Source organism: Emys orbicularis, chromosome 7 (genome assembly GCF_028017835.1).
Source record: "Emys orbicularis isolate rEmyOrb1 chromosome 7, rEmyOrb1.hap1, whole genome shotgun sequence".
Lineage (NCBI taxonomy): Eukaryota > Metazoa > Chordata > Testudines > Emydidae > Emys > Emys orbicularis.
The window spans coordinates 84,380,372-84,405,197 of record NC_088689.1 but is presented as its reverse complement, the minus strand read 5'-3'; the positions used below and the strand labels follow the sequence as shown (position 1 = coordinate 84,405,197).

The 24,826-nt window shown below is 46.8% G+C and overlaps 1 protein-coding gene across 1 annotated transcript in view; it reads left to right on the top strand.

Moving 5' to 3' along the window:
* The window catches only part of DOCK3 (dedicator of cytokinesis 3), a 611,447-nt gene that overhangs the window by 528,152 nt on the left and 58,469 nt on the right, over positions 1 to 24,826 (top strand). Inside the window, exons 35-39 of the mRNA XM_065408097.1 lie at positions 4,233 to 4,293; positions 4,992 to 5,085; positions 6,028 to 6,176; positions 22,705 to 22,791; positions 24,583 to 24,687. Of these exons, the coding sequence (XP_065264169.1) occupies positions 4,233 to 4,293; positions 4,992 to 5,085; positions 6,028 to 6,176; positions 22,705 to 22,791; positions 24,583 to 24,687 (496 nt within the window). The remainder of the gene's footprint in view (positions 1 to 4,232; positions 4,294 to 4,991; positions 5,086 to 6,027; positions 6,177 to 22,704; positions 22,792 to 24,582; positions 24,688 to 24,826) is intronic.

Genomic DNA, 24,826 nt, shown 5'->3' with positions numbered 1-24,826 from the left:
AGGGAGGATTGGGAATGGGAGTCCCGGGGGGCCTGTCAGGGGGCGGGGGTGTGGATTGGGGTTGGGAGGGCAGTCAGGGGGCAGGGAGCAGGGGGGGTTGGATAAGGGGTTGGGATCCCAGGGGGCAGTTAGGGGCAGGGGTTCTCAGGAGGGGGTGGTCAGGGGACGAGGAGCAGAGGGCGGTTGGATAGGGGGTGGGAGTCCGGGGGGGCTGTCAGGAGTTGGGGGTGTGGATAGGGGTTGGGGCAGTCAGGGTACAGGGAGCAGGGGGGTTGGATAGGGGGCGGGGGTCCCAGGAGGGGGCAGTCAGGGGATGTCAAGGCTGCTTCCCCACTCTGAACTTTAGGGTACAAATGTGGGGGCCTGCATGAAATCTTCTAAGCTTAACTACCAGCTTAGATCTGGTCCGCTGCCACCATTCCCAAAGCTAATTCCCTTCCCTGGGAAGCCTTGAGAAACTTTTCACCAATTCCCTGGTGAATACAGATCCAAACCCCTTGGATCTTAAAACAAGGAGAAATTAACCATCCCCCCTCCTTCCTCCCACCAACTCCTGGTGGATCAAGATCCAACCCCCTTGGATCTAAAAACAAGGAAAAATCAATCAGGTTCTTTAAAAGAAGGCTTTTAATTAAAGAAAAAGGTAAAAAATCATCTCTGTAAAATCAGGATGGAAAATAACTTTACAGGGTAATCAAACTTAAAGAGCTCAGAGGACCCCTCTCTAGCCTTAGGTTCAAAGTACAGCAAACAGAGATAAACACTCTAGTAAAAGGTACATTTACAAGTTGAGAAAACAAAGATAAACTAACACGCCTTGCCTGGCTGTTTACTTACAAGTTTGAAATATGAGAGACTTGTTCAGAAAGATGTGGAGAACCTGGATTGATGTCTGGTCCCTCTCAGTCCCAAGAGCGAACAACCCCCCCAAAAAAGAGCACAAACAAAAGCCTTCCCCCCCCAAGATTTGAAAGTATCTTGTCCCCTTATTGGTCCTTTGGGTCAGGTGTCAGCCAGGTTACCTGAGCTTCTTAACCCTTTACAGGTAAAAGGATTTTGGAGTCTCTGGCCAGGAGGGATTTTATAGTACTGTACACAGGAGAGCTGTTACCCTTCCCTTTATAGTTATGACAGGGGACAAGGAGCGGGGGGGGGGGGTTGGATGGGCTGGGGATTCTGAAGGGGGCAGTCAGGGGGCGGGAAGTGGGAGGGGGCAGATAGGGGGTGGGGGCCAGGCTGTTTGAGGAGGCACAGCCTTCACTGCCCGGCCCTCCATACAGTTGCGCAACCACGATGTGGCCCTTGGGCCAAAAAGTTTGCCCACCCCTGGGTAGGCCCATGTTGGGCAGTCCTCGATCCCCACCGGGCCCCAGGCCTCCGACTGAAGATGAGTGGAGTAGCCCATCCCCTTCGGAACAGGCCTCTCCGGATGCCTTCCACATCAGCCCCGCGCTTCAGAGGCAAGCCACCGCTGGGATCTCCGGTCTCGGTCGAGGGAACGTTCCCGACGCCAATCACTGCCCAGCGACCACTCGGGGCACAGTCCAGGTGGATTGCCCTTGACGCCGACCAGACTGTCTGGCTGGGTCCCATCCAGCCGGGACTCACGGCACCGCTTGTCCTGAAGGGGCGAACATCAGCAGGACCGCGGCGGGCATCACCGTCAATCCTTGTCTTGGAGAGGGTACTGCAGTCAGTCACAGCACGATCATCGACGCCATTCCCACTCGAACTCCCGCTCCAAGTCTCTGTCAAGACATCCCAGCCCCGGGCGTTGATCGCCAGTGTCTCGCCGTCGCGGGTCCACCCATTGAGGCCATTAGCGGAGCAGCTATTACCATCGGTACCAGTCCTCCACGTCCAGATCGCGGTCCCGTGGCCGTCGTAGATCCCGGCACTGCCGCTGCTCCTGATCCAGGGACAGCAGTGGATCATACGCCAGCCCGGTCTCCATCCGTAGCCGTCCTTCGATGGGCCAGGCCAGCCAACCCAGACAGCCGGTCCCGCCAGTGCCACAGCAGGTGCAGTGGCACCGAGCATTGTGGCCAGTCGAATGGTACCAGTGGGCACCATGGCCTCCAGCGCAGCCCCTGTGGGAGCTCGTTCAGTGGCCGGAGATTTGGAAGCACCATCGGCCTACCTCTCCAGACCCCCAAGAAAGGAGTCGATGGGACGTATGTCCTCGGCACCGTGCCCGGAGTCCAACCAGGTGGTGGACCCTCCGGTGCCGGCCGACACCCAGAGCACCACACCGGCTTCTTTGCCCTGCCCGGAGGAGTCGATTGCAGCCCCGCCCCCCTCCGTCCCGCAGGAGGACTCTAGGGCCCACCAAGAACTCTTAAAGAGGGTGGCAGCAAGCTTACACCTCCAGGCAGAGGAGATGGAGGAGCCGTCAGACAAGGGCCCGGGTCCTCCTGATTGCCCTGGCGTGGCCCAGGCAGCATTGGTACAGGACCCTTACGGGCCTGGCCACACCTGCTCTCTCAGGACCGGGGCCACCTCCTCCATCCCAACCTAGCGGCTCTTCACCTCACGGAGTGGCTGCTCAGTGGTTAGGTGGAGAGGAAAGGACGTGCTCAGAGCAGGTTCAGTGTGTGCTCCTCGAAAGTAGACGGCCCTCCACTCGCCGCGCTTATTTGGCGAAGTGGTCCCAGTTTTCTAGCTGGGCGGCGGACCAGGGTGTCTTCCCCGGTGACCGCGCCGATCCATCTTATCCTTGATTACCTCCTCCATCTGAGGGCCCAGGGCCTGGGGCCCTCGTCAGTCAAGGTGCACCTTGCAGCCATATCGGCCTTCCATCTGCCGGTGCAAGGGCACACAGTATTTTCCCATGCTATGACTGTCTGGTTCCTTAAGGGTTTGGACCATCTTTTTCCGTATTCTAGACCCCCCGGTCCCACAGTTGGACCTAAACCTGGTGTTGGCTCGCCTCATGGGGCCCCCATTTGAACCACTGGCCAAGTGCTCCTGGTCTCACCTCTCGTGGAAGGTGGCCTTCCTGGTTGCAATCACGTCGGGCAGGCGAGTCTCGGAGCTCAGGGCCCTGACCTCCGAGCCGTCGTACATGATCTTTCATAAGGACAAGGTCCAGTTCCTCCCACACCCCACGTTCCTCCCGAAGGTGGTCTCCGCCTACCACATGGGTCAGGATATTTTTCTACCGGTCCTCTGCCCCAAGCCTCACGCGTCCAGTGAGGAGCGCTGTCTCCACACGCTCAATGTGCGGTGGGCTCTGGCTTTCTACCTCGAGTGGACTAAGCCGTTCAGAAAGTCCTTGCAACTGTTCGTCGCCTCTGCTGAGCACGCGAGGGGCCAGCCGATTTCCACTCAGTGGCTTTCCAATTGGATCACTTCGTGCATCCGTTCCTGTTATGAGCTGGCGGGTGTCCCCCCACCACCCATTGTGAGGTCACACTCGACTCGGGTGCAGGCCTTGTCGGCTGCCTTCGTGGCCCATGTCCCCATCCAGGACATTTGTAGGGCCACCACGTGGTCTTCGGTTCACACGTTCACCCCGCACTATGCGATCGTTCCCCAGACCAGGGATGACGCCAGGTTCGGCAGGGCTGTCCTCCGTCTTGGGAACTTGTGAACTCCTACCTATCTCCAACAGATATAGCTTGGAATCACCTGTTATGGAATACACATGAGCAAGAAAAGACAGTTACCTTTTCCGTAACTGATGTTCTTCAAGATGTGTTGCTCATGTCTATTCCACATCGCACCCTCCTTCCCCTCTGTCAGAGTTGTCTGGCAAGAAGGAACTGAGGGTGGGGGGGAGCGCGCAGCTCCCCTTATACCGTGCCAGGCAGGTGCCACTCCAAGGGTCGCGGGGGGCGCTCCCCCCTACGGGTACTGCTCGGGGGAAATCTTCCGGCACTGGTGCACGTGGCGAGCACGCACACCTATTGTGGAATAGACATGAGCAACACGTCTCGAAGAACACCAGTTATGGAAAAGGTAACTGTCTTGTCTCTAAGGCACTCAATCCAGAACCTTTTAATAGCACTAAATTAACTTTAAAATTTTGCTCATTTGAAGACTAACTTCCTTAAATAACTTCTTTAGATCTGCACTGTATGGAGTCTCTTTTGAGGGGTGCTTTAAGAATAAACTTTAGCCTTAACTGTTGTTTTTGCATCTGAGAGAATTCTGGTTCTAGAACAGCTTCATCTTTAGTTAAGAAACACGCTCTTGCAGTTTAAATGTCTCAACAGTGTTTCTCTTTTCAGGGACTGCATGAAAGGAGATGAAACAGAAAACAAGAAGATTGGCTGCACTGTTAACCTGATGGTAAGAACACTTTCTTTTTGTATGTATTGACCTGTACATCGTGATCCTATACATGGTATTTTAATCTGGAATGGTAAGGTTTAGGAATGATGATCTGTAGAGAGGGTTAATAGCCTCAGCATCCTGCAGCTGAAATTTTAGGGTTTTTCCCATTTTGAATTTACAGCAGTGTGTAATAAAATGGTTCCATTGAGACAGGAGGCAAGAGAGCACAGCAGATGAGCAAGTGTGTCTCTTAGCAAAGAATATTTCTACAGCCATTTTATCCTTTTCCCTTCCTCCTCTTTAATCTCCTCCTGTACAAACACTCCCCCACTCACATCTCCTTTTCTGTAGATTCTCAAGATGGCAGTAGTATTTTTAGAGTGCAGAGGGAATGAATCACCAGTACATATTTGTGGGGATTCACTCTCTTGTACCTTGCTCTCTCACACTCATATTTATATGGATACAATGGGCCTGATTCTTTTCTCCTTTGCACTCATGTTAAGTCCAGCATAACTTCATTGAAGTTAGTGGAGTTACTCATTTACACCAGTTTAAATTAATGCAGTATTGGGCCCAATCTTTCATATTATTAATGCACTTTCTTCGAATTATATGCAGTTTCTATTAGCTGCCTGGAAGTAGGGGGTTATTTTACACTGACAAAGTATCTCAAGATTGTTTCTGAATATTAATTTTCAACTCTTTTTCAGAACTTTTATAAATCTGAAATTAACAAGGAAGAGATGTATATCCGCTACATCCATAAGCTGTGTGACATGCACTTACAGGCTGAGAACTACACTGGTTAGTAATGAATAAGGAGGCTTTCTTCAGGGTCTGGTGTTAGAAAGCAGGCCAGAAGTGTTGAGTCTCCCAGCATTCTCTTTGAATATTCATCAAATACTTTTCTAGGAATTTTTGTGAAGATCAGCTACTGCAGTTAGAAGAGTTAGAAGCCCTGTTGTTTCATATTGTTAATCAACTTGCTTTGATGCCATTTAAGAAACAGACCAGTTTGTAAATTTAGAAACCTAGTGAAGAGGTTGATTTTGAAACAGTACATCAAGGAAGAAGGGTGTTGAAGGGACCTTGTGGATGGTAGCCCTTTGCTAATATTCGGTATTGGCAGAATCCACATGTTAGTCATGTATCCTATTCAGGAGGTGTTTATAAGAGAGGGAGAAAACCTAAGGAGAAATGAATCATAAAAGCATTAGCAGTCTGATATGTTGCTATGTTTATATCTCAGTTGAAAGATGAGAATCTATTTTTAAATTATATACATCTGCACAACTTTGGGGAACTTGGAGGAAGTTAGAAAGATGACTTTGAAGGGGAAAGTACAAACATTAGTAAGGTGCTTTTTCCACTTCAAAGAACATTCATCAAGAAAGTGTAATTGGCGCTACAGTTAGACAGCAGTTGCGAAAACCCATCATGTTAGCTCCCCATTCCCTGGACCGATGACAGGAATGGAGTCCAACACATTTTCCACTGAATGACCAGGACATGTCATCTTTGTAATGCTGCAACATGAAGTTGTTGATCCACTGACCAAGTAGCTTCCATCTCTCAGATGTTTCAGAAAGGGGATCTTGGTTTTCAAGCACTTTGTTCCCCACTGGGTTATTCTGTAGGTAAATTTCGGATCATGATTTGCTTGACAAATCCAAGTGCAAATCAAACCCATTAATTGTATTCATTTGTCGTAATTTACTCAGTCTTCATTGATTGCTGTTCTAACAGAGGCTGCATTTACATTGCTTCTGTACTGTGAGCTACTTCAGTGGGAGGACAGACCTCTGCGAGAGTTCCTGCACTACCCATCACAGACAGAGTGGCAACGTAAGGAGGGGCTATGCCGGAAGATTATCCACTACTTCAACAAAGGGAAGGTATGCCAATTACTGCTCTCCTCCAACATCTTCCCTCCGTTTCCCTGACTTGCTTTTTTCCCTCCCAACCCATCTTTTCAATTAAATAGTATATTAAAAAATCTTATGCTGTCATAAGTGAACCTTCAGCATTGTAGACTAAACAGCAGATAGCTAGAGAGTAGCTGAGAAAATGGGTGGGGATAAACATAAAACTGAGAACTAGATGAGTTAGATCCAGAAAAAAGAATCCAGCAAATTCCTGCACCTTCTATCCAAATTCTGAATCAGCTGGACTGATAAAGAACTCTGTGAATTTCAGTTGCTTCATTTCCAAAAAGTCTCTTTGTAGAAAGCTCTGAAAATTTCCACTTATATGTATTGTGATTCATGTTAAGATTTGGTTGTTTTCTTACCTGCAGGGTTAAATATGAATGGTCAGTGGAATTTAAGTGGCACTGAAAAATAAAGACTAATCCTCACCTCAGCTGTTGTTTTACTCACAGGTTTGGGGTTCCAATTGGACTCCATTATCCACTCACTGCCTCAGAACAAAATGCAACAACTTGCAAACGTCACTTACTCGACTTCTCTTTCCCACAGTAAATAAACAAATTTTAAAACTACTGTAGTGATATATGAGCTATGATCTCTTATGTTATGATACTTCGGGATGGTTTCATTAGGTGAGTTTTAGAAGGTATTTATACAATTTTGTAAAAATTAAAGACCAGATTATCCCCCGTCTACATTATCTCCATTCTCTAAAAACTCCTGAGTCTTAGCTCCATAGGGCAAGACTAGCAGAATTCCCTGAGTTTTAAGGATTTTTTGTTGCTGGTGGGGTTTTTTTTCATCCAGGAGGGCAGTGGCTGCAGCATAAAGCACAAACACCTCTGCACCCTACAGAGAACGGGATTAATATTTCATTTAGTTCCTCATTGGCCACGGTCAGTGAAAAAGCTGTACTTTGGCAAAGACACATACTGCATGTAGCTATAATGGGAAAAGTCTATCCTCAATTTACTGGGGGAAGGGAATGGCGTATTTACAAGGAATTTGTTACACTAACAAAGAAATACTTTGTTCTCAGGGTAGTGTTCTTGTATAGTAAAACTGACTGTCACCCCCTCTATAAAGCTTCAGATATTCTCAGTACTGTATTTAGCCAACTACATTCCACAGATTTATCAGCTTCACCTAGTATCTCAGGACTACCTGATTAGGCAAAGAGTACAGAGAGCATATATATAAAATAGTGTATTCTGTAACTATTAAAGGTTAGTAAGGTCTTGTTTGAGACATTATCAATTGTATAAGACAATATAACAAAAGTACTACTGGTTCTTGCACTATTATGCTTCTAGTGTGTTCTTCCAGATGGACATTTATGGGGTTGTCTGCTGTATGTTTGCTTCCTTTTACCTTAGACAGTAACTGAATCACTGAATTAGCCTCCCAAAACAAGTATTTTTTTCCTGAGTATGTAGCTCAGTTTTGCTAGAAACAGGAGTAAAACTGAAATGCCTTGAGCAGCAAAATCCTTTTGACACTATTCAGCACATTTTTCCATTGCTGTGTAGCAGGGCTCAGGTCAAGGAATAGCAGAATTTTGCAGCTAACAATTTCTGTTAGCTCTTTTTTTCTGGGTGGCCAGAAGAAGCCTTTCTCTGTCTCTACAACCAGTGGCTGCTATTGTGCTGCTTGCTGTAATTTGTTCTGTCTGTCTTTTATAAGGGTTTCCTTAGCAGCATTCTAAGGGTGAGATTCTTAGCCTCTTAACACTGTGTAAAAGGTCTGCAGTAACATAAAGGGGATCTAAAACCCCTGAATACAGCCAGAGGAGAATTCCTCCAGCACAGAAATTGAGGAAGACAACAGCTATGGGCTGTTTTCTGAGGACCACCTTGCAACCATTGACAAGAAGGGCATGCCAGGGCTGGGCTGAGGACAGGAGGGGTGTTTCAGGGCAGCGCCACAGCACATAGCTGTGATTGTGGGTGGTGCTGCTGCCATAACTTAGACAGCCCCTACATGACTGTCTAAGTTATGTCAGGAGTCACTTCAGCCCATGGAGCAGCCCAGAATTGGAAGGGCACGAAGGTGGCTTAAAGCCACATTAACACACAGCCACATTAACACCCAGCAGAAAAGATGTTTTTTGTTCCATCACTTCCACTCTGTCCTTAATGAGTTTGTATCTCAAGAAGCCAGTAGTGCTAAGATTTTAAGCACTGGCTTGATTTTCTATGTCTAGTCTGCAATTTGTGCAAAAACCTTGTTTTAACAGATTTTTTTAAATCTCAAGGATCTCAGTCAACATTTTGTCTTATAAAACTCCTTGTGTATCATTTTCACATATGAAGATTTCAACTTGCTCTCAGTAAATGTGAATTCTAGTGATTTCGCCTTATTTCTCAGTATTGAAATACTTCATCTCGGCTTGACTGCATCTTATCTGCATTTTTTTGACAATGATTCTAGCAGCTTCCAGGTTGTAACCTCTCCAGTTGCAGCAGAGCTTGAGGAAGAAGAAGGGAATTCAGTAAAGTCACCAGATTCTTGCTGGCAGACATTTTTTGTCCTTTTCTCTGTCTTTTTTGTTCTTCCCTGAGGTACAGTTAATTGGTATGTTATTAGCCAGGGTCAGAAATGTAACCTTTATGCTGGAAATCAAGATTTAAGAGATTTTATTTGCTGTTCTCAGACCCAAATATTCATTGACAGCACCTTAAAAGCTACTGAGACTTTGTTAGTTTAAAGACAGTGAATGGAACAGACTAAATTTGATTCATTCTCTTGGTGGATAGAGATTTAGAATTAAGCAGCATTTTGCATCAAGTCCACTGCTACCCCCCATCATTAGCGATATTTAGCAGCCTAATGAAGCCCATCCTGTTTGTGACATCTCAGTGTACATTCTTCTCCCTTACTGTTTTGAGCAGGGGTGCACAAAGCCAGATTTTCAAAAGAGCACATGTTCAAATGCCCAGAACCCACAACTGGAGCTCAGCTGACATCTGTCCTCCAAAATAAGTAGCCAAGTTTCCAAAAGAGTTCAGCATATTGAGTTCTGAGGTCTTCTGAAAATCTGCCCCCAATTGTGCATGCTGAGCACTTTTGAAAATCTGCCACATAAATCCACTGCAGCTCATGTAAATAAATGTTGCAATTTGTGAATTTTGAGATTTGCTTTATCAGTGCCTCCTGAGTGTGTTTAGTGTTAATCAGTGTAGAACTGCTGGCACCATAGAGCAAGGTTGTAATAAGGGGGTAGATGAGAGATGCTCAGCAAGTGAAGGAGACTGTAAAAGGTGAAAACAGATCAGGCACAAGGTGAGTGGAGGATCAGGGTCAGATGAAGAAGTCATGGTGAGAAGGGGGAAAGAGGAATGACATCACAGAGAGGACAGGAACTTGCACAGGGACTACAGCTAGAACTCAGATCTTTGATTATATAAAATTACAGATGGGTCTCATTTAAGTCATAAATGTTAATCAAGGGGATCTAATGTTTCAAGGCTCACTTCCATGTGTGATATTGCCAGAATCCTTGAGTGGAATTACAGCACCACACTTCAGTTGTCTGTTTATTCTCTCTATATCCTTTTCAAATCTACACTCTCCCTCTTCCTTTCTCTCTTCTGTAAAAGATGGAGACAGTAGTCATATCCTGGAGCTTTCCTCCCTGGTATCTCAATTTGTAGCTACAAAATGTTCACTCAGTGCAACAGAATATCTCTGTGTTGAAATCTAACCAAAAGAGAGAGCTTGATTTAGGATGACAGGTGTAATATCAAAGTACATTTGACAGAGCTGGTAGAAATAATGAAAACTGAGATACAATTATGATAGCATTCAGATCACAGGAAAAAAGGGAACATGCAAGCAGGAGGGGAAGACATCTATAGGGTCAAGTCAGAGGAATAGCTTCAATTTTTTCACTGTCCTCTGTCTAAAAGTAGACATTAGACATTCATATAAGCTTCAGTTGTAACATCCCAGTTGAATCTCTGAATCTCTGGATTCAGAAAACGACTCTTACTCCTTTCAAACTGTTTTATAATTCATTTTTCTGCTCTGTTCTTTTAGATAAATCCAGAATATCTGAGGAGGCAAAGGGTCCATACATTGAAGTTTAAAAATGTTTGTGTGATAAATAAAAAATAAATGCCATTTGGATTGCAAATATAAACGCTTAACCATGTAATGTTTGAAAAGGAAATTTTTGGCCTATAAGAATGTATCAGTTCATTTGAATTGGAAACCGACAGCAAAGATGCTATTGTTATGAGATCATAAAGCCTGAGTGATATTCTGAGCACCCAAGCAACTGGTCTTCCAGCTGGTTTCCTGTTGTGTTATTGACTATCTAAATATAACTCATGTCCTCAGTGCAAAAGATTTTCATCATTTAAAGCTATATATATTACCACAACAACCAAAAAAGACCCTGAAAAAGCTGATGCGAAGAATCTTATATTAGTTTTTGCCATTCACAAAAGCTGGAGAAATTTAGGATGGTTATTTTTGTTTTTTTAATTCTTGGATTTATGCTTTCCTTTCTAAATGTTCCCAAGATCTCACTTACCATGTTTTGAGCTTCTTCAAATAAAAGATACAGCATCTCTCAGTTCTTCTTCGAGTGCTGTCCCTGTGGGTGCTCCACTCCAGGTGATGGTGCATCCCGGCGCCGTTGATCGGAGATCTTCGGTAGCAGTGCCTGGCCAGGACGCACATGCTCAGCTGCTGTCTCGAGGTCTCGTTAGAGTCTGCCTGAGCCCCCCTCTCGTTAGAGTCCCGTGCCCCCCTCAGTTCCTTCTCAACTGTCCTCAGCTGAAGACGGGACTCGGGGCAGTGCTGATCCTCTTCCCTGGTCTCTGAAGGAAACAATTACAAAGAATATAGATATAGTTAGTTAGTAACACCCCAGTTGTTTCCCCTACCTTAGAATAGTTAATTAGTTAAAAAAAAAAAAAAAAAAAAACTTTTTTCCTCAAGCTTGTCTACCGCGGAGAGACTCTCCCCCGGCATTCCTAGTTCAATAATGCCAGGGGCTTCAGGATTCAAGAAATGTGCTTCCTGTCAGGACTCTATGCCAAGGTCCGATGGACACTCACGTTGTGTGAAGTGCCTCGGCGAGACACACGTCCCTGCCAAGTGTGTCCATTGCACGAGCCTCAAAACCAGGGCTCGTCATGACAGGGCCTGCGGCTGAAAATGCTTCTCATGCAGAAATCCCTGCAGCCACCTCTGGAGACAGGCAATGTCAAACCCTATCCCTCACGCTCCCCGGCCATGTCCGAACCAATTGGGAACATGGTGAAGAGGCAAGAAGCCCAACTGTCTCCAAGCAGAGACTTTCACAAGGGTAAAGGGTCTCCTGCGAGATCCTTACCCTCAGTACTGACAGCGCCGAAGGCAGGCGCCTCCGACCGTCCCAGCACCTCAGCCATGGCTCCCGCAGAGGCAGGGACCTGACTTCCTGTGCCGGGAAGGTCTCCTGAGCACTGGTCCCTTTGGCACCGAAAATAGACCTGGTGCCAACAGCACGCTCTGCCCCGGTGCCGAAAAGAACGTCGGCACCGAGCCTGCCTGCCGCTCAGATAGCAGAAGCGGACCTCCCGCGGGGCGCCTACAAGAGACCCGCGGCACTGGGAAAAGCCAAACAAAAGTCTGTGCACGCCTCTGAGCACAGATTGCACGCAACGGAGTCAGACAAAACAGCCACACTATCGGCCCACCCCGCAAGACAAGGACCTCAAACGCCTTGACATCTTGGGCTGCAAGGTTTATACATCCTCCACTCTGCAATTCAGAATTGCAAGCTATTCTGCCCTACTTGCAAGCTATGACTTTAATAACTACAATAAACTCTTTGATTTTACCTCCTACATTCCAGAGGACAGGAGAGCAGACTTTAAGTCAGTCCTTGTCGAGGGCCAATTGGTCTCCAGAACGGCCCTACAAGCATCTCTGGACATGGCAGATACAGCTGCCTGCACTACTGCAACTGCAGTGGTTATGCACAGATCTTCCTGACTTTCTACATCCGGTATCCCCAAAGACCTGCAGACCAAAGTGGAGGACTTCCCCTTTGATAAAGACAAACTCTTTTCCAAGAAAACCGACAAAGTCCTTCACACCAGGAAAGATTCTAGAGCGACCCTGCGCACCCAGGGCATTTACCCATCCCTTCCCAGGAGACAACGGTATCAACCTTACCAGAGGCCACGCACACAACAGTATCACCAGCCTCAGAACAGACCATACGATATACCCAGGAATCGCCCTAGACCCAGACAAAACCAAGCACAAACAGCTACCTCCCACTCATCGGGAAATAAACAACAATTCTGAAGCGTTGGTCAAGGGTCTGCATGACCACCCCTTGACTCCACTGCCTATTTGCCCATTTGGCCACCGCCTCCAGGTTTTCCACTATGCCTTGCAGCAGATTACACAAGACTGTTGGGTCCTGGAAATAGTTCAGTCCGGTTACTCTATCCCTTTTATATCCTACCCTCCTACCCTTCCCCGTCCCTCTTCAGGGACCCCTTTCACAAGCACCTGCTTCGCGTAGAAGTGGCTCATCTGCTACAAATAGGAGCAGTGGAACCTGTGCCAACACAACATCGAGGGAAAGGGTTCTACTCCCACTACTTTCTGACCCAGAAAAAGACTGGGGGATGGAGGCCTATTCTAGACCTACACTGACTGAACAAATTCGTAAGGGTACAGAAATTCAAGATGGTCACACTGGACACAATAATACCTGCGCTGGAACAAGGGGACTGGTTCACAGCCCTCGACCTAGAGGACGGCTATTTTCATATATCCATTCATCCAGCCCACAGACACTTCCTACGGTTCACAATTGGTCACGACCATTTCCAATACAGGGTACTCCCTTTCGGACTCTCCACAGCACCGAGAGTATTCTTCAAGATCCTAGCCGTAGTCGTGGCCCACCTCCACAGACACAGGATCATACTTTTTCTCTACCTAGATGATTGCCTCATCAAGGGCAACTCATACAACGAGACGCTACAAGCTACCCATTTTGCCATTTCCCTCTTCCACAGCTTGGGCCTGCAAATAAACGTCCAAAAATCCACCCTGACACCTACACAGCAGATCAAATTCATTGGAGCTCACCTGGACTCAATTCAAACCAGAGCCTCACTCCCAGACAACAGATTCCTCACTATCATACACCTCGTACGTACGCTATCTGTTCATCCCAGGATACAGGCAAGAATTTGCCTACAGCTCCTTGGCCACATGGCAGCCACCACCTTCGTGGTCAAGTACGCCAGGCTGCACATGAGATGTCTTCAGGTCTGGCTCAATTCAAACTACAAATGCAGCAGGCACAGCTTCTGCATGCTGCTAACTCCTCCAGCAAACATACTAGCTTCCCTGCAATGGTGGACAAGACCAGAGAACCTTTGCATGGGCGTTCCCTTCCAACAACAATCCCCCACGCTCATGCTCACCACGGACGCTTCCCTGATTGGTTGGGGAGCACATCTGGGGGGACACACGGCATAAGGCCGCTGGTCCGCGCCAGAGACATGTGTACACATAAATCTCCTAGAGCTCAGAGCAGTGAGACAAGCCTGCCTTCACTTTCTTCCCCTCATAATGAACAAATCTATCCAGGTCCTAACGGACAATATAGCATGTATGTTTTACATCAACAGACGGGGGGAGCACGATTGCACTCCCTGTGCATGAAGGCCATCCAATTGTAGAATTGGTGCATACAATACCACATACAAATTATTGCGTCATACCTACCCAGCTGTCACAACACTACCACCAACACACTCAGCAGACACTTCTCCAAAGAACACGAATGTGAATTGCACCCCGCGATACTACAACAGCTCTTCTCCCAATGGGGCACCCCGGTCAATAGACCTCTTTGCCACAACCCACAATCGCAAATGTCACCTATTTTGCTCCAGAGCAGGATTCGGGACTCATCCCGTGGAACAACTCTCTCATGTACGCCTTTCCACCGATCCCTCTGATGATACACAGGGTCCTGCGCAAGATCAGAGACGACAAGGCCCGGGTCATACTCATTGCCCCGGCTTGGCCGAGACAGACATGGTATCCTTACCTGCTCCACATGTCCGCTCGTTCTCCACAAAGTCTCCCCAACAGACCAGATCTGCTTTCTCAGGACAACGGACGAATTCTTCACCCTCAGCTCCAGAAACTCCACCTGACAGTATGGTTCCTTCATGGTTCCAGACCCGCAAATTAGCCTGTTCTGAGCAAGTCCGATATGTCCTCCTGCATAGTAGAAAAGACTCCACCCGTAAAACTTACCTACAGAAGTGGAAGCGCTTCTCCCTGTGGTGCTCAAATAAACACTTATCACCCCATATTGTGACCCATCCTAGACTACCTCCTGAAACTAAAACAGGACGGACTCTCACTCAGCTCCATCAGAGTACACCTCGCAGCCCTTACCACCTTCCACAATTCATTAGACGGCTATTCACTCTTTGCCCACCCTACCATAAAACGCTTTCTCACGGGCCTAAAAAATCTCTACCCCAAGATTTATCCGTTGGCAGCTGTATGGAATCTCAATCTCGTTCTTCACGGTCTTATGAAACCTCCATTCGAGCCCTTAGCTACCTCATCTCTTCTTATGTCCATATGGAAGGTAGCTTTCTTGGTTGCTATAACATCAGCAAGGAGGCTAGGGGAAATAAGCGCCCTGATGGCCTACCCTCCCTACACAACCTTTTCTAAAGACAAAGTTACCCTGCGACCACACCCTAAATTTCTCCCTAAGGTGGTGTCCACCTTCCACCTTAACCAACCAATATACTTACCTACATTCTATCCCAAACTTCATGAGACTCCGCACGAGGCGACTCTGCATACCCTCGATGTCAGACGAGCAATTGCCTTCTATTTAGACAGGACAAACCATTTCATAAGTCCTTGCAACTATTTGTCTCCACTACGGAGAGATCAAAGGGTGCAGCCATTTCTAAACAACGCCTTTCCAAGTGGATCTCTGACTGCATCAGATCCTGTTACCGCATTCAGAATGCTCAACTGCCTAAAGGCATCAGAACTCATTCTACTCGAGCCATGTCAACATCCGTTGCCTTCCTCCATAATGTACCCATTCCTGATACCTGTAAGGCGGCCAAGTGGTCATCCGAACACACATTTACCAAACACTATGCTATCACGCAGGATACCACGGCAGACACCACAGTAGGCCATACAGTACTGTCTACAGTACTCACTGCCGCAACTCCAGAGTCCCACCAGCCATAGTGGGTACTGCTTCACATTCACCTGGAGTGGAGCACCCACAGGGACAGCACTCGAAGAAGAAGAGAAAGTTACTCACCTTGCAGTAACTGAGGTTCTTCGAGATGTGTGTCCCTGTGGGTGCTCCACTCCCCGCCCTCCTCCCCTCTAGTTTGGAGTACTATTCTGACCTCTCCACGGTAGAGAAGGAACTGAGGGGGGCGCGGGACGCGTGCGCTCAGGCAGACTCTAACAAGACCGCAAGACAGCAGCTGAGCGTGTGTGTCCCGGCCAGGCATTGCTACCGAAGATCTCCGATCAACGGCACCGGGACGCACCGTCACCTGGAGTGGAGCACCCAAAGGGACACACATCTCGAAGAACCTCAGTTACTGCAAGGTGAGTAACTTTCTCTTTTGTAAAAAGCAACAGAGAGTCCTGTGGCACCTTTAAGACTAACAGCTGTATTGGAGCATAAGCTTTCGGTGGGTGAATACCCACTTCGTCAGACGCATGTCAGATATGCGTCTGACGAAGTGGGTATTCATCCACGAAAGCTTATGCTCCAATACAGCTGTTAGTCTTAAAGGTGCCACAGGACTCTCTGTTGCTTTTTACAGATCCAGACTAACACGGCTACCCCTCTGATACTTTCTCTTTTGTGACAACTAACATTTTATTTCTGTTGTTTACATGACGGTGATTTGTAAACCAGTTAAAACTTCCTAAATAAATAGATATAATGTAAAGAAACGAAACTGAATGTAAGTGTCTACAGTGCTCCCTTGCTATAGACCTGTTTGGAGAATCAGTCATGTTGTATTATAAAGAGGTCTTCCATGGTATTGAGGGTGAGAGAGCAGAAATGGTAGAGGAGACATTTAGGAGAGCCTTATAATGAGAGGTATGATATACTGTATCAAGTGGTGTGGGGGTTCATTTTTTAAATAAAGGTGCATATAACAAGAAAAACGTTCATTACTACTGGTCTGTTAGGGTATGTCTACTCTGCAATAAAACACCTGTGGCTGACCCATGTCAGCAGACTTGAGCCCAAGGGGCTCAGGCTGCAGGGCTATAAAACCTTAGTTAGTATTAAAAAAATGGTAGGGTCAGATTCTGACTGCCATATTTACATTAATGTTGCTCTCAATGTAGTAGTCTCCTATTTGCAACAATTGAAGTATCTATCTATAGTTGTTAGTCCCATAGTGAGAAGCAATCCCTGCCCAAAGAGCTTATAATCTAAATAGGCAAGATAGACAAGGGTTGAGAGACATCAATTTATGAAGCCCTCATCATCATAGTATCTGAGCATCTCCCAAAGTTTAAAAGAAGTAACAAAAAAAAAAATCTCTCTCTCTTTTCTTCCCTGCCTGTGGGAGTAAAAATCTGAATAGTCACCAGAATTTCATTGTGAGACAGTGGATATACTGTATGGAAGAACTTGATTAGGGAAGGGTAAGGGGAAGAAATGAGTTTTGCATTTAGTTCTGAACATACTGAGGTTAGCAGTCACAGTTATGTCCCTCGGCAGTGAGTTCAATAGTAGAGGCCCAATTCCTATGCAAGTTCTGGTTTTCAAGTTATTGTCCCTAGGGGTGCTCCACCATAGAATGTGTATGCACCTATGCACTCTTGACCAGATGCTTTAATTAGCAGTGACCACAGGTCTGTTCTGTGCATTATACACCTTGTGCTCCAGTGCGAGGGCATCTAGGGAGGGGCAGACCCACTGCCACTCCAGTTCCTTCTCAACTGCCATTGGCTCAAGATGGATCACTGGGGTGTCTGCTGCTGCTCTAAGAGTATTTGTTCTTCTTTCTTGTTTTCTTTTGTTTTGTTTAGTTTTTTATTTTAGTTTTAGTTTTGAAGTACAAGTTTGTGCTTTCAGGGCGGTTCACCCACCTCAAGCTTTCTTTGTTGCTTGTGGCACTCTCTACCGGGGTTATGCCAAGGACTGTAGGTTTCAAACCCTGCCAGACCTGCCACAGATCTTTCCCCCTTAGTGACGGGCACTCCAGCTGTGTCCGGTGCCTTGGAGGGTCACATAACCCATCAAATTGCAAGGTCTGTACAGGGTTCAAAAGCAGATCTTGCAAACTGAGGTAGGATAGATTGACGCTCCTCCTATTGGAGCACTCCCTGAGGCTTGGGGGATCCAAATCCTCTTCCATTCATCAGCTTAGCCTCTCTGGCGTCACTGGTGGTACTTCCTGAACTCTAGAGGCAGTTTCAGAAAAGCATTCAAAGAAGAGAAAATCCCATTCCCCTAAGAAAGACTTCAGAAGGGCGTACAGTCACCTCTTAAAACTGGACTCAAGGAGACCGCGCATCCTATTATAGCAGGGGTGGGCAAACTTTTTGGCCCAAGGGCCACATCTGTGTATGGAAATTGTATGGCAGGCCATGAATGCTCACGAAATTGGAGTTGGGGTCAGGAGGGGATGAGGGCTCCGGTTGAGAGTGTGGGCTCTGGGGTGGGGCCAGAAATGAGGAGTTCAGGATGCGGGAGGGGGCTCCAGGCTGGGGCAGGAGGTTGGGGTACAGGGGGGAGGGTGTGAGGGCTCTGACTGGGGGTGCAGGCTGTGGAGTGGGCCTGGGGATGAGAGGTTTGGGGTGCAGGAGGGTGCTCCGGGCTGGGATCAAAGGGTTCGGAGGGTGGGAGGGGGGTCAGGGCTGGGGCAAGGGGTTGGGGCACGGGAGGGGCTCAGGGGTGCAGGCTCCGGGTGGTGCTTACCTCAAGCAGCTCCCGGAAGCAGCGGCATGTCCCCCTTCCGGATCCTATGCGGAGGCGCGGCCAGGCATCTCTGTGCACTGCCCTATCTGCAGGCACCACCCCTGCAGCTCCCATTGGCTGCAGTTCCCGGCCAATGGGAGCTGCAAGGGCAGCGCTTGGGGTGGGGGGAGCACACGGAGCCGCCTGGCTGCCCCTAAACGTAGGAGCCGGAGTGGGAACATGCCGCTGCTTCCAGGAGCTGTGCGGAGCTGCGGCATGTGCGCACAGAGCGCCCCCTGACCACACTCCCCGACTGGAGCACGGGAGCAGGACAAGCCCCAGACCCTGCTCCCCAGCAGGAGCTCAAGGGCCGGATTAAATCAGCTGGTGGGCCAGATGTGGCCCGCGGGCGGTAGTTTGCCCACCACTGTATTATAGGTACTGCTGAGGCTCCTGCGGGCCTTGGTACCCAAGAGTCGGCATCTCCCAAAAAGACATCCCATTCCAAGAGATCTTCCAGTAAACAGCACTGAGAGGCCCCATCCTTGGTACTGGGAGCAGACACCTCTAGGCACAGTAAGTCATCTAAGATTAAGGACTCTAGAACAGTGTTTCTCAGCCTTTTTTAAACCAGGAACTGGCTTGCTGCCTTTCAAAACTGTGTCAGGCAGATCTCAGGGACCAGTGCCAGTCCACGGACCGGTTTTTGACAAACACTACTCTAGAAAAGCTGCCTCGAAGGCATCAGTATCGCTACCTTCTCACAGCTACAGAACGTTCAGACTGGCTTCCATCTGTCTCCAGTACCATCCTCCTCAGTATGCATCAGATCAGAGCACAGGGACAATGTTCTCTGCAGGACAGGATCTAGCCCTGATACCAGCTATGGCCCTGGCTCCTCCTGTCCTCTACCTTAACCCACTGTTACTGTCCAGGTTCCTCTCCTATGAGGATCTTCTCATCTCAGAAGAACTGGAATCTCCCCTCTTAAGGGGCACTGAGAGAGGTTCTTCCCCAGTACCATTACACCAGCCAGTGACCAACCCTCCTTTCTCTGGAGCAGGATCCAGACCGCCGGTACTGACCCATCTTCCAGTATCACTACCAGTACCAATGCCTGGAGCCCCTCTACTGGACATGGGTGGAATGATACCACTTCAGATTCTGAGATTTCAGTGCAGGGCTCTGCCTCCCTTCCATAACATCCCACACCTTTGGAGCGGTTTCCCAAGGAGGACATGCCAGAGCTCAGAGGACGCTCCTGGCAGGACCATCCCTCGGGACCCTTTCCTTACCCACCACCACAGTGGGCCTATGGGAAACCTTGGACTCCCTATGGAGACCAGTTTTATAGAGTACCCTCTCATAAGAGACCTCACTAAGAGCACCTACCAGTATCACAATGGCCTCTGGTTCTACAAGTTCAGTCACCTATACTGCTCCTTTCCCCTGCCCAGGAGGAGACTCAGAAGGAACAGGAGCCGACAGCTGAGGAGGAGACACCCCCGTCATAAAAATCCTCCTCTTTCCATGATAAGGTGATGATGTCAGCACCACCCTTCTACAGGTTGATTTCAGGGCGATTCAGAACCTAATGAAACAACTGGATGAATCCCCCTAAATTCCACTGAAGGAAGTTAAGGAGATGCAATGTTCCCTGATGGACATTCTGCCCTCCAGAACAAGGTCACCTTGCCTATTAATAAGGCATTATTGTCACCAGCCCGTACTGTATGGCAGACACCTGCCACCATTGCACCCACATGCAAATGGCCAGATACAAAAATTACATTCTAGCGAGGGGACTCGAATAATTTTTTCTCTCACCCCACCCCCAATTCCTTGATGGACACAGTCATTGAGAGAAACCAACAAGTTCTCTCCAGTCTACACCCTTGGTCAAGGAATCTAAGCACTTAGACCTTTTGGGTCAGAAAAGCTATTCATCCATTGCTTTTCAGTTTCAGGTTGCGAACTACCAGATCTTGATGGCAAAATATGATTTCAACTGTTATTCTAAGTTTACTCATTTTATTGAATACCTGCCACAAGACCAGAGAGAACAATTTTGAGCATTCATTTCAGAGGGTCAGTTAATCATTAAAGCTTCCCTTCTCTGCTGGTCTCCTTCAACGCTGCCAACACAGCCTCACGGTCCATGGCAACCACAGTAGTTATGCAGCAAGCCTCCTCGCTACAATATTCTGATCTCACCAACAAAGTTCAGAATACTGTTGAAGACCTCCCCTTTGAAGGGCCTAAGATCTTCATTGGCGATGCTGACACCTTGATATCCACTCCCTCAAAGATGCCAAGGCAATGCTTCATTCTCTTGGAATTTATACACCTGGAACAAAGGTATTTCAGCAAATCAGACAGTTTAACGCTCTTGACCCTTTCAGTACCAATGGTCCAGTGTTTATACAAGCTATCCAGGGTTGTCCCCTGCATCCCACCCGAGGAGCCAAGTTGAAGCAAGAGCAAGCAGTGGCTATACTGATAGCATCTGAGTGGCTGAGACAAGTGTGGTTCCTGGAGCTGCTTCACCGCTCTCTGACAATGCCTCAGTGTCTTCCTCTCATACCAGATTTCCTGACACAGGATGTGGGCATCATAACCCACCTCAGGCTGCTCTCAAGAAATGCAGCCCATGCTCTTGAGCAGTAGAAAGCCAGCCACATGCAAAGCCTGCCTGCAAAAGTGGAAACACTTCCACCTCTGGTGCTCTTTCCATTCTATACCCTCTTTGGAATCTCCCCTCTTGAAGGTTCTTGATTAACTATTGGACTTGAAGGTGCAAGGACTCTCTAGAGCTCCATTAGAGTGCACCTGGCCACTATTACAACTTTTCACTCACCCATTGAAGAGTTTTCACTCTTCACCCATCCTACCATAGCCAGGCTCCTTAGAGGCTTATCCAATCTGTTTCCTCATGTTAGAAATTTCACACTATCGTGGGACCTTAACCTGATCCTCAGTGCCATGAGGAACCTTCCATTTAAACCAATGGATAGCTGTTCACTACTTAGTCATCACTTCAGCCAGGAGGATAGGGGAACTAGGAGCACTCATGGCCAACCTGCCCCACACCATCTTTTACTGTGACAAGTCTTTGTTACATCCCCATCCTTGTTGTCGGCCAAAGTTCTCGTCAGAGTTCCATATCAATCAAGACAGCCATTTCTGTGTTTTATCCTAAGCCCCACACCTTGAAAGAGGAGGCTAATCTCCATACCTTAGATGTTAGAAGGGTGCTTGCCTTCTGTCTTGACAGGACAAAGACTTTCAGGGCTTTCCCCCAACTATTTGTTTCTTTCATTGAAAGGTTGAAGGAACAGCCAAGCTCTACTCAGAGACTGTCAAAGTGGGTTTCAGGTTGCATTGTAGCCTGCTATGAAGCTGTTGGGGTGCATCCCCTACCTAAAGTAACAGCCAACTCCACCAGGGCTCAGTCCATGTCCATAGCCCTTCTTAAAGGCATTCCCATCATGGAGATCTGCAGGGTCACAATCTGATCCTTAGCTAACATCTCTAAGCATTACTCCATCCTAACTGCTTCCAGGACTGATACAGCCCTCAGTGATGCTGTCCTCCAAACCATCTTGGATCTACCTTTTCAGCACCTGCATCCGTCTTGAATTACTGCTTAGGAGTCTCCTATAGTGGAGCACCCATAAGAACAATAACTTGAAAAAGAAGGAGAGGTTACTTACCTATACAGTAACTTGAGTTCTTTGAGATGGATTGTCCCTATGGGTGCTCCACCTACTGTCCTCCCTCCCCTCTGCTGCAGAGTCTAGAAGACTTCATGGTTGAGAAGGTACTGGAGAGGCAGTGGGTCTGCCCCTTCCTAAATGCCCTGATCCTGGAGCACAAAGTGTATAGTGCACAGACATGGACCTACAGACATTGCTAATAAAAGTCTCTGGTCAAAAGTGAAAAGGCATGCACATATCCTACAATGGAGCACCCATAGGGACAAATCATCGAAAACAACTCAAATTACTGTACAGGTAAGTAACCTCTCCTTTTCTGTGCTCAAGAGTCTTTTCTAGTGCTTGACAACATCATTGTTCCTGTGGGAAATAGCAGTCGGGGGTGGGGGGGTCGTATTCAGGGAGAGAGATGAAATCTTTCAGATAGCTAGGGCCAATCCCATGATTAAACCTGACTTTATTCCATTGGGGTTTAGGCAGAAGGCGGAGTAGCTATGCAGAGCTTTTTTTACAGTAAGCCTATTTGTTAGCTCTTGTATCTTTCTCTGAAGAAGTTCCTGATCTGATTAGCGAATTGAGAATGATGTAAAACTCACGGAAACATAGGCATCTGTTAGCATCAAGTTGCTAAATGTCTTGCATCAGATATTTATATGAAGCCTAATAGAAAACCCTGTATTGCATTGTGTTTTCATGTGTGTTTTCTCCTTGGGTTTTAATCTCTAATGAATTCCCCCAAAATGCATTTCCCTATTCTTAACTGTTAAGAGCTTTAGTTGTGGCTGAGAATCCCAGTTGGTCTGAGTCTGGTTTGTTTTTGCAGAGCTGGGAGTTTGGAATCCCACTGTGCAGAGAGCTGGCCATTCAGTATGAAAGTCTGTATGATTATCAAAGCCTCAGCTGGATTCGGGTAAGTGAAACCAGCCCTTCTCCCTCCAAACTCTTTATCCATTCCTTAGTGATTACTGCTGACGTGTCAGAGAAGCTTGAATTAAAAAACAACATACTGCTCCTCACACAGTTAGGATGGCTCCTTTCTGAGTATGTCATTTTCCCCCCTCTGCCAAGATTACAGATCTGTTCCTGCAACCTTTACTAACAAATAGACATAACTCTCCCAAATAGACTCATTGAAGTAACTTCTGATCCTGCCAGCTGTAGTTACCAATAAATATATGGACAACAGTTAAATATATAAATATGAATTATGCTCACAAGCACAAAATATATACATATATATTTGTATTACTGCATTAAATTTGATTTATTTATACATTTTCTTTATTGGCGGCCAAATTGGTCTCCCCCTCAGTGCTATGGTTTTATATCAAATTTATTCTAAGGGCAGCAAGAGTAACATGTCAGTCTAGGCTTATGAGAAGATAAAGAGAGATAAATAGAATGCAAAGCACAGTGAAGTTCGTGGTATTCCTGCCAATCATGTCGATTCTCTCATAAAAGCGAGTAATTAATTGTCAAGGTGAATTTGTGTCATCGCTGCTTTTATCAGATAATCTTAACCAAGGCATCAATAAGTATTTTAAACTCTATAGTTCATCCAATCTGGTTTATGTCCATAAAATATCAAGTATTACACTAAAATAAAAAGTGCCATATGTTTGTGAATTGAGTCTCAGGTTGATCAGCACACCTGTCCAAGGATGAAGCTCAGTTCAGTATTGTATCATTATTCTAAAACTGCATCAGTAAATTAGTTATTATTGCTGTTTCCTCATTGGTTGGATTTAATCAGTCAGGTGAAAAAATCTTGACTAGTCAGTAACAGCCATTCACCTGATTCTTATTCTCATCTCTTCTGTTTAAAAAAATCTGTTTTCTGTTCAGGTTTCTTAAATCTGTATTAGACATGAATTTCTTTGATGAGTTTCTCCCCATCTTCCCCTCCCCCCCCAGTTTCTGTCTCTCTCCTTCATTCTATTTCCACATTATTCTGTCTGTTCATTTATTCTACCTGTAATGTTTTGAGGCTAAAGCCACTTCTTCAGAAGAAGGGTTAATGTATGCAGGAACCAAGAACCTTGGCTCAGAGTTCTGTGTCTGGGCCAAAGTTGCGATTAGGTTCCCCTGCACTGGAGGCTAGGATTCCAAACTGGATTCCTCTCTCCAAAAAAAAAAGTCACCACTGTTAATAGTGAACTTGCTGTGAGCATTTTTGAGCTTTGAGTTGCATGTGGCCCAGCTGGACAATGGGGTCTGAGAGCCTGCTTTTGGGACAGACCAGCATACTATCAGTAGAAAAGTACCTTCTCCTTCCCGCAAATCATTTTTTTCCTTCTTCCTGTTAAACTTATGGATGTCCAGAATTCCAGATAGTCTAATCCAACTCCACTTCCTGCCCTTTGGTTCACTGTTTAACCTGTGGGAGAGAATATGGTTAAAACAGGAGACTGGGAGACTGGGATTCAGGAGATCTAGATTTTAATCCCAATAGTTGCCACTAACTAATTCTGAAACCCATAATTCTAATTCCCATAAAATTTAATGTAAAATGGGAATACTTAAACTTACCCATTTCCCAGGAGTTTTGTTTAATTACTGTAATGTTTAAGTGTTTTGAAATCCTTACATAACAGGCACTACGTAAATGCAAAGTATTATTATGAGGTTCTAATGTGGATTGAGATTCTGAAACAGTAGCAGGAACTTTGAGTTAGATATCAACTGCTTTTTCCGTCCACAGAAAATGGAAGCTACCTATTATGATAACATCATGGAACAGCAGCGCTTGGAACCTGAGTTTTTCAGAGTTGGTTTTTATGGCCGGAAATTCCCCTTCTTCCTTCGGGTAAGGCATTCAGAAGAAAGTGCAACATATCAACCATATGTTTTTTGTGGGAGAGAGGAATGTTGTGAATGTTGAGTGTTAAAAATAAGGTTTTGCTTTGAAAGGGATAGAACTGATTGATCCAGCTCAGAGACTTTTT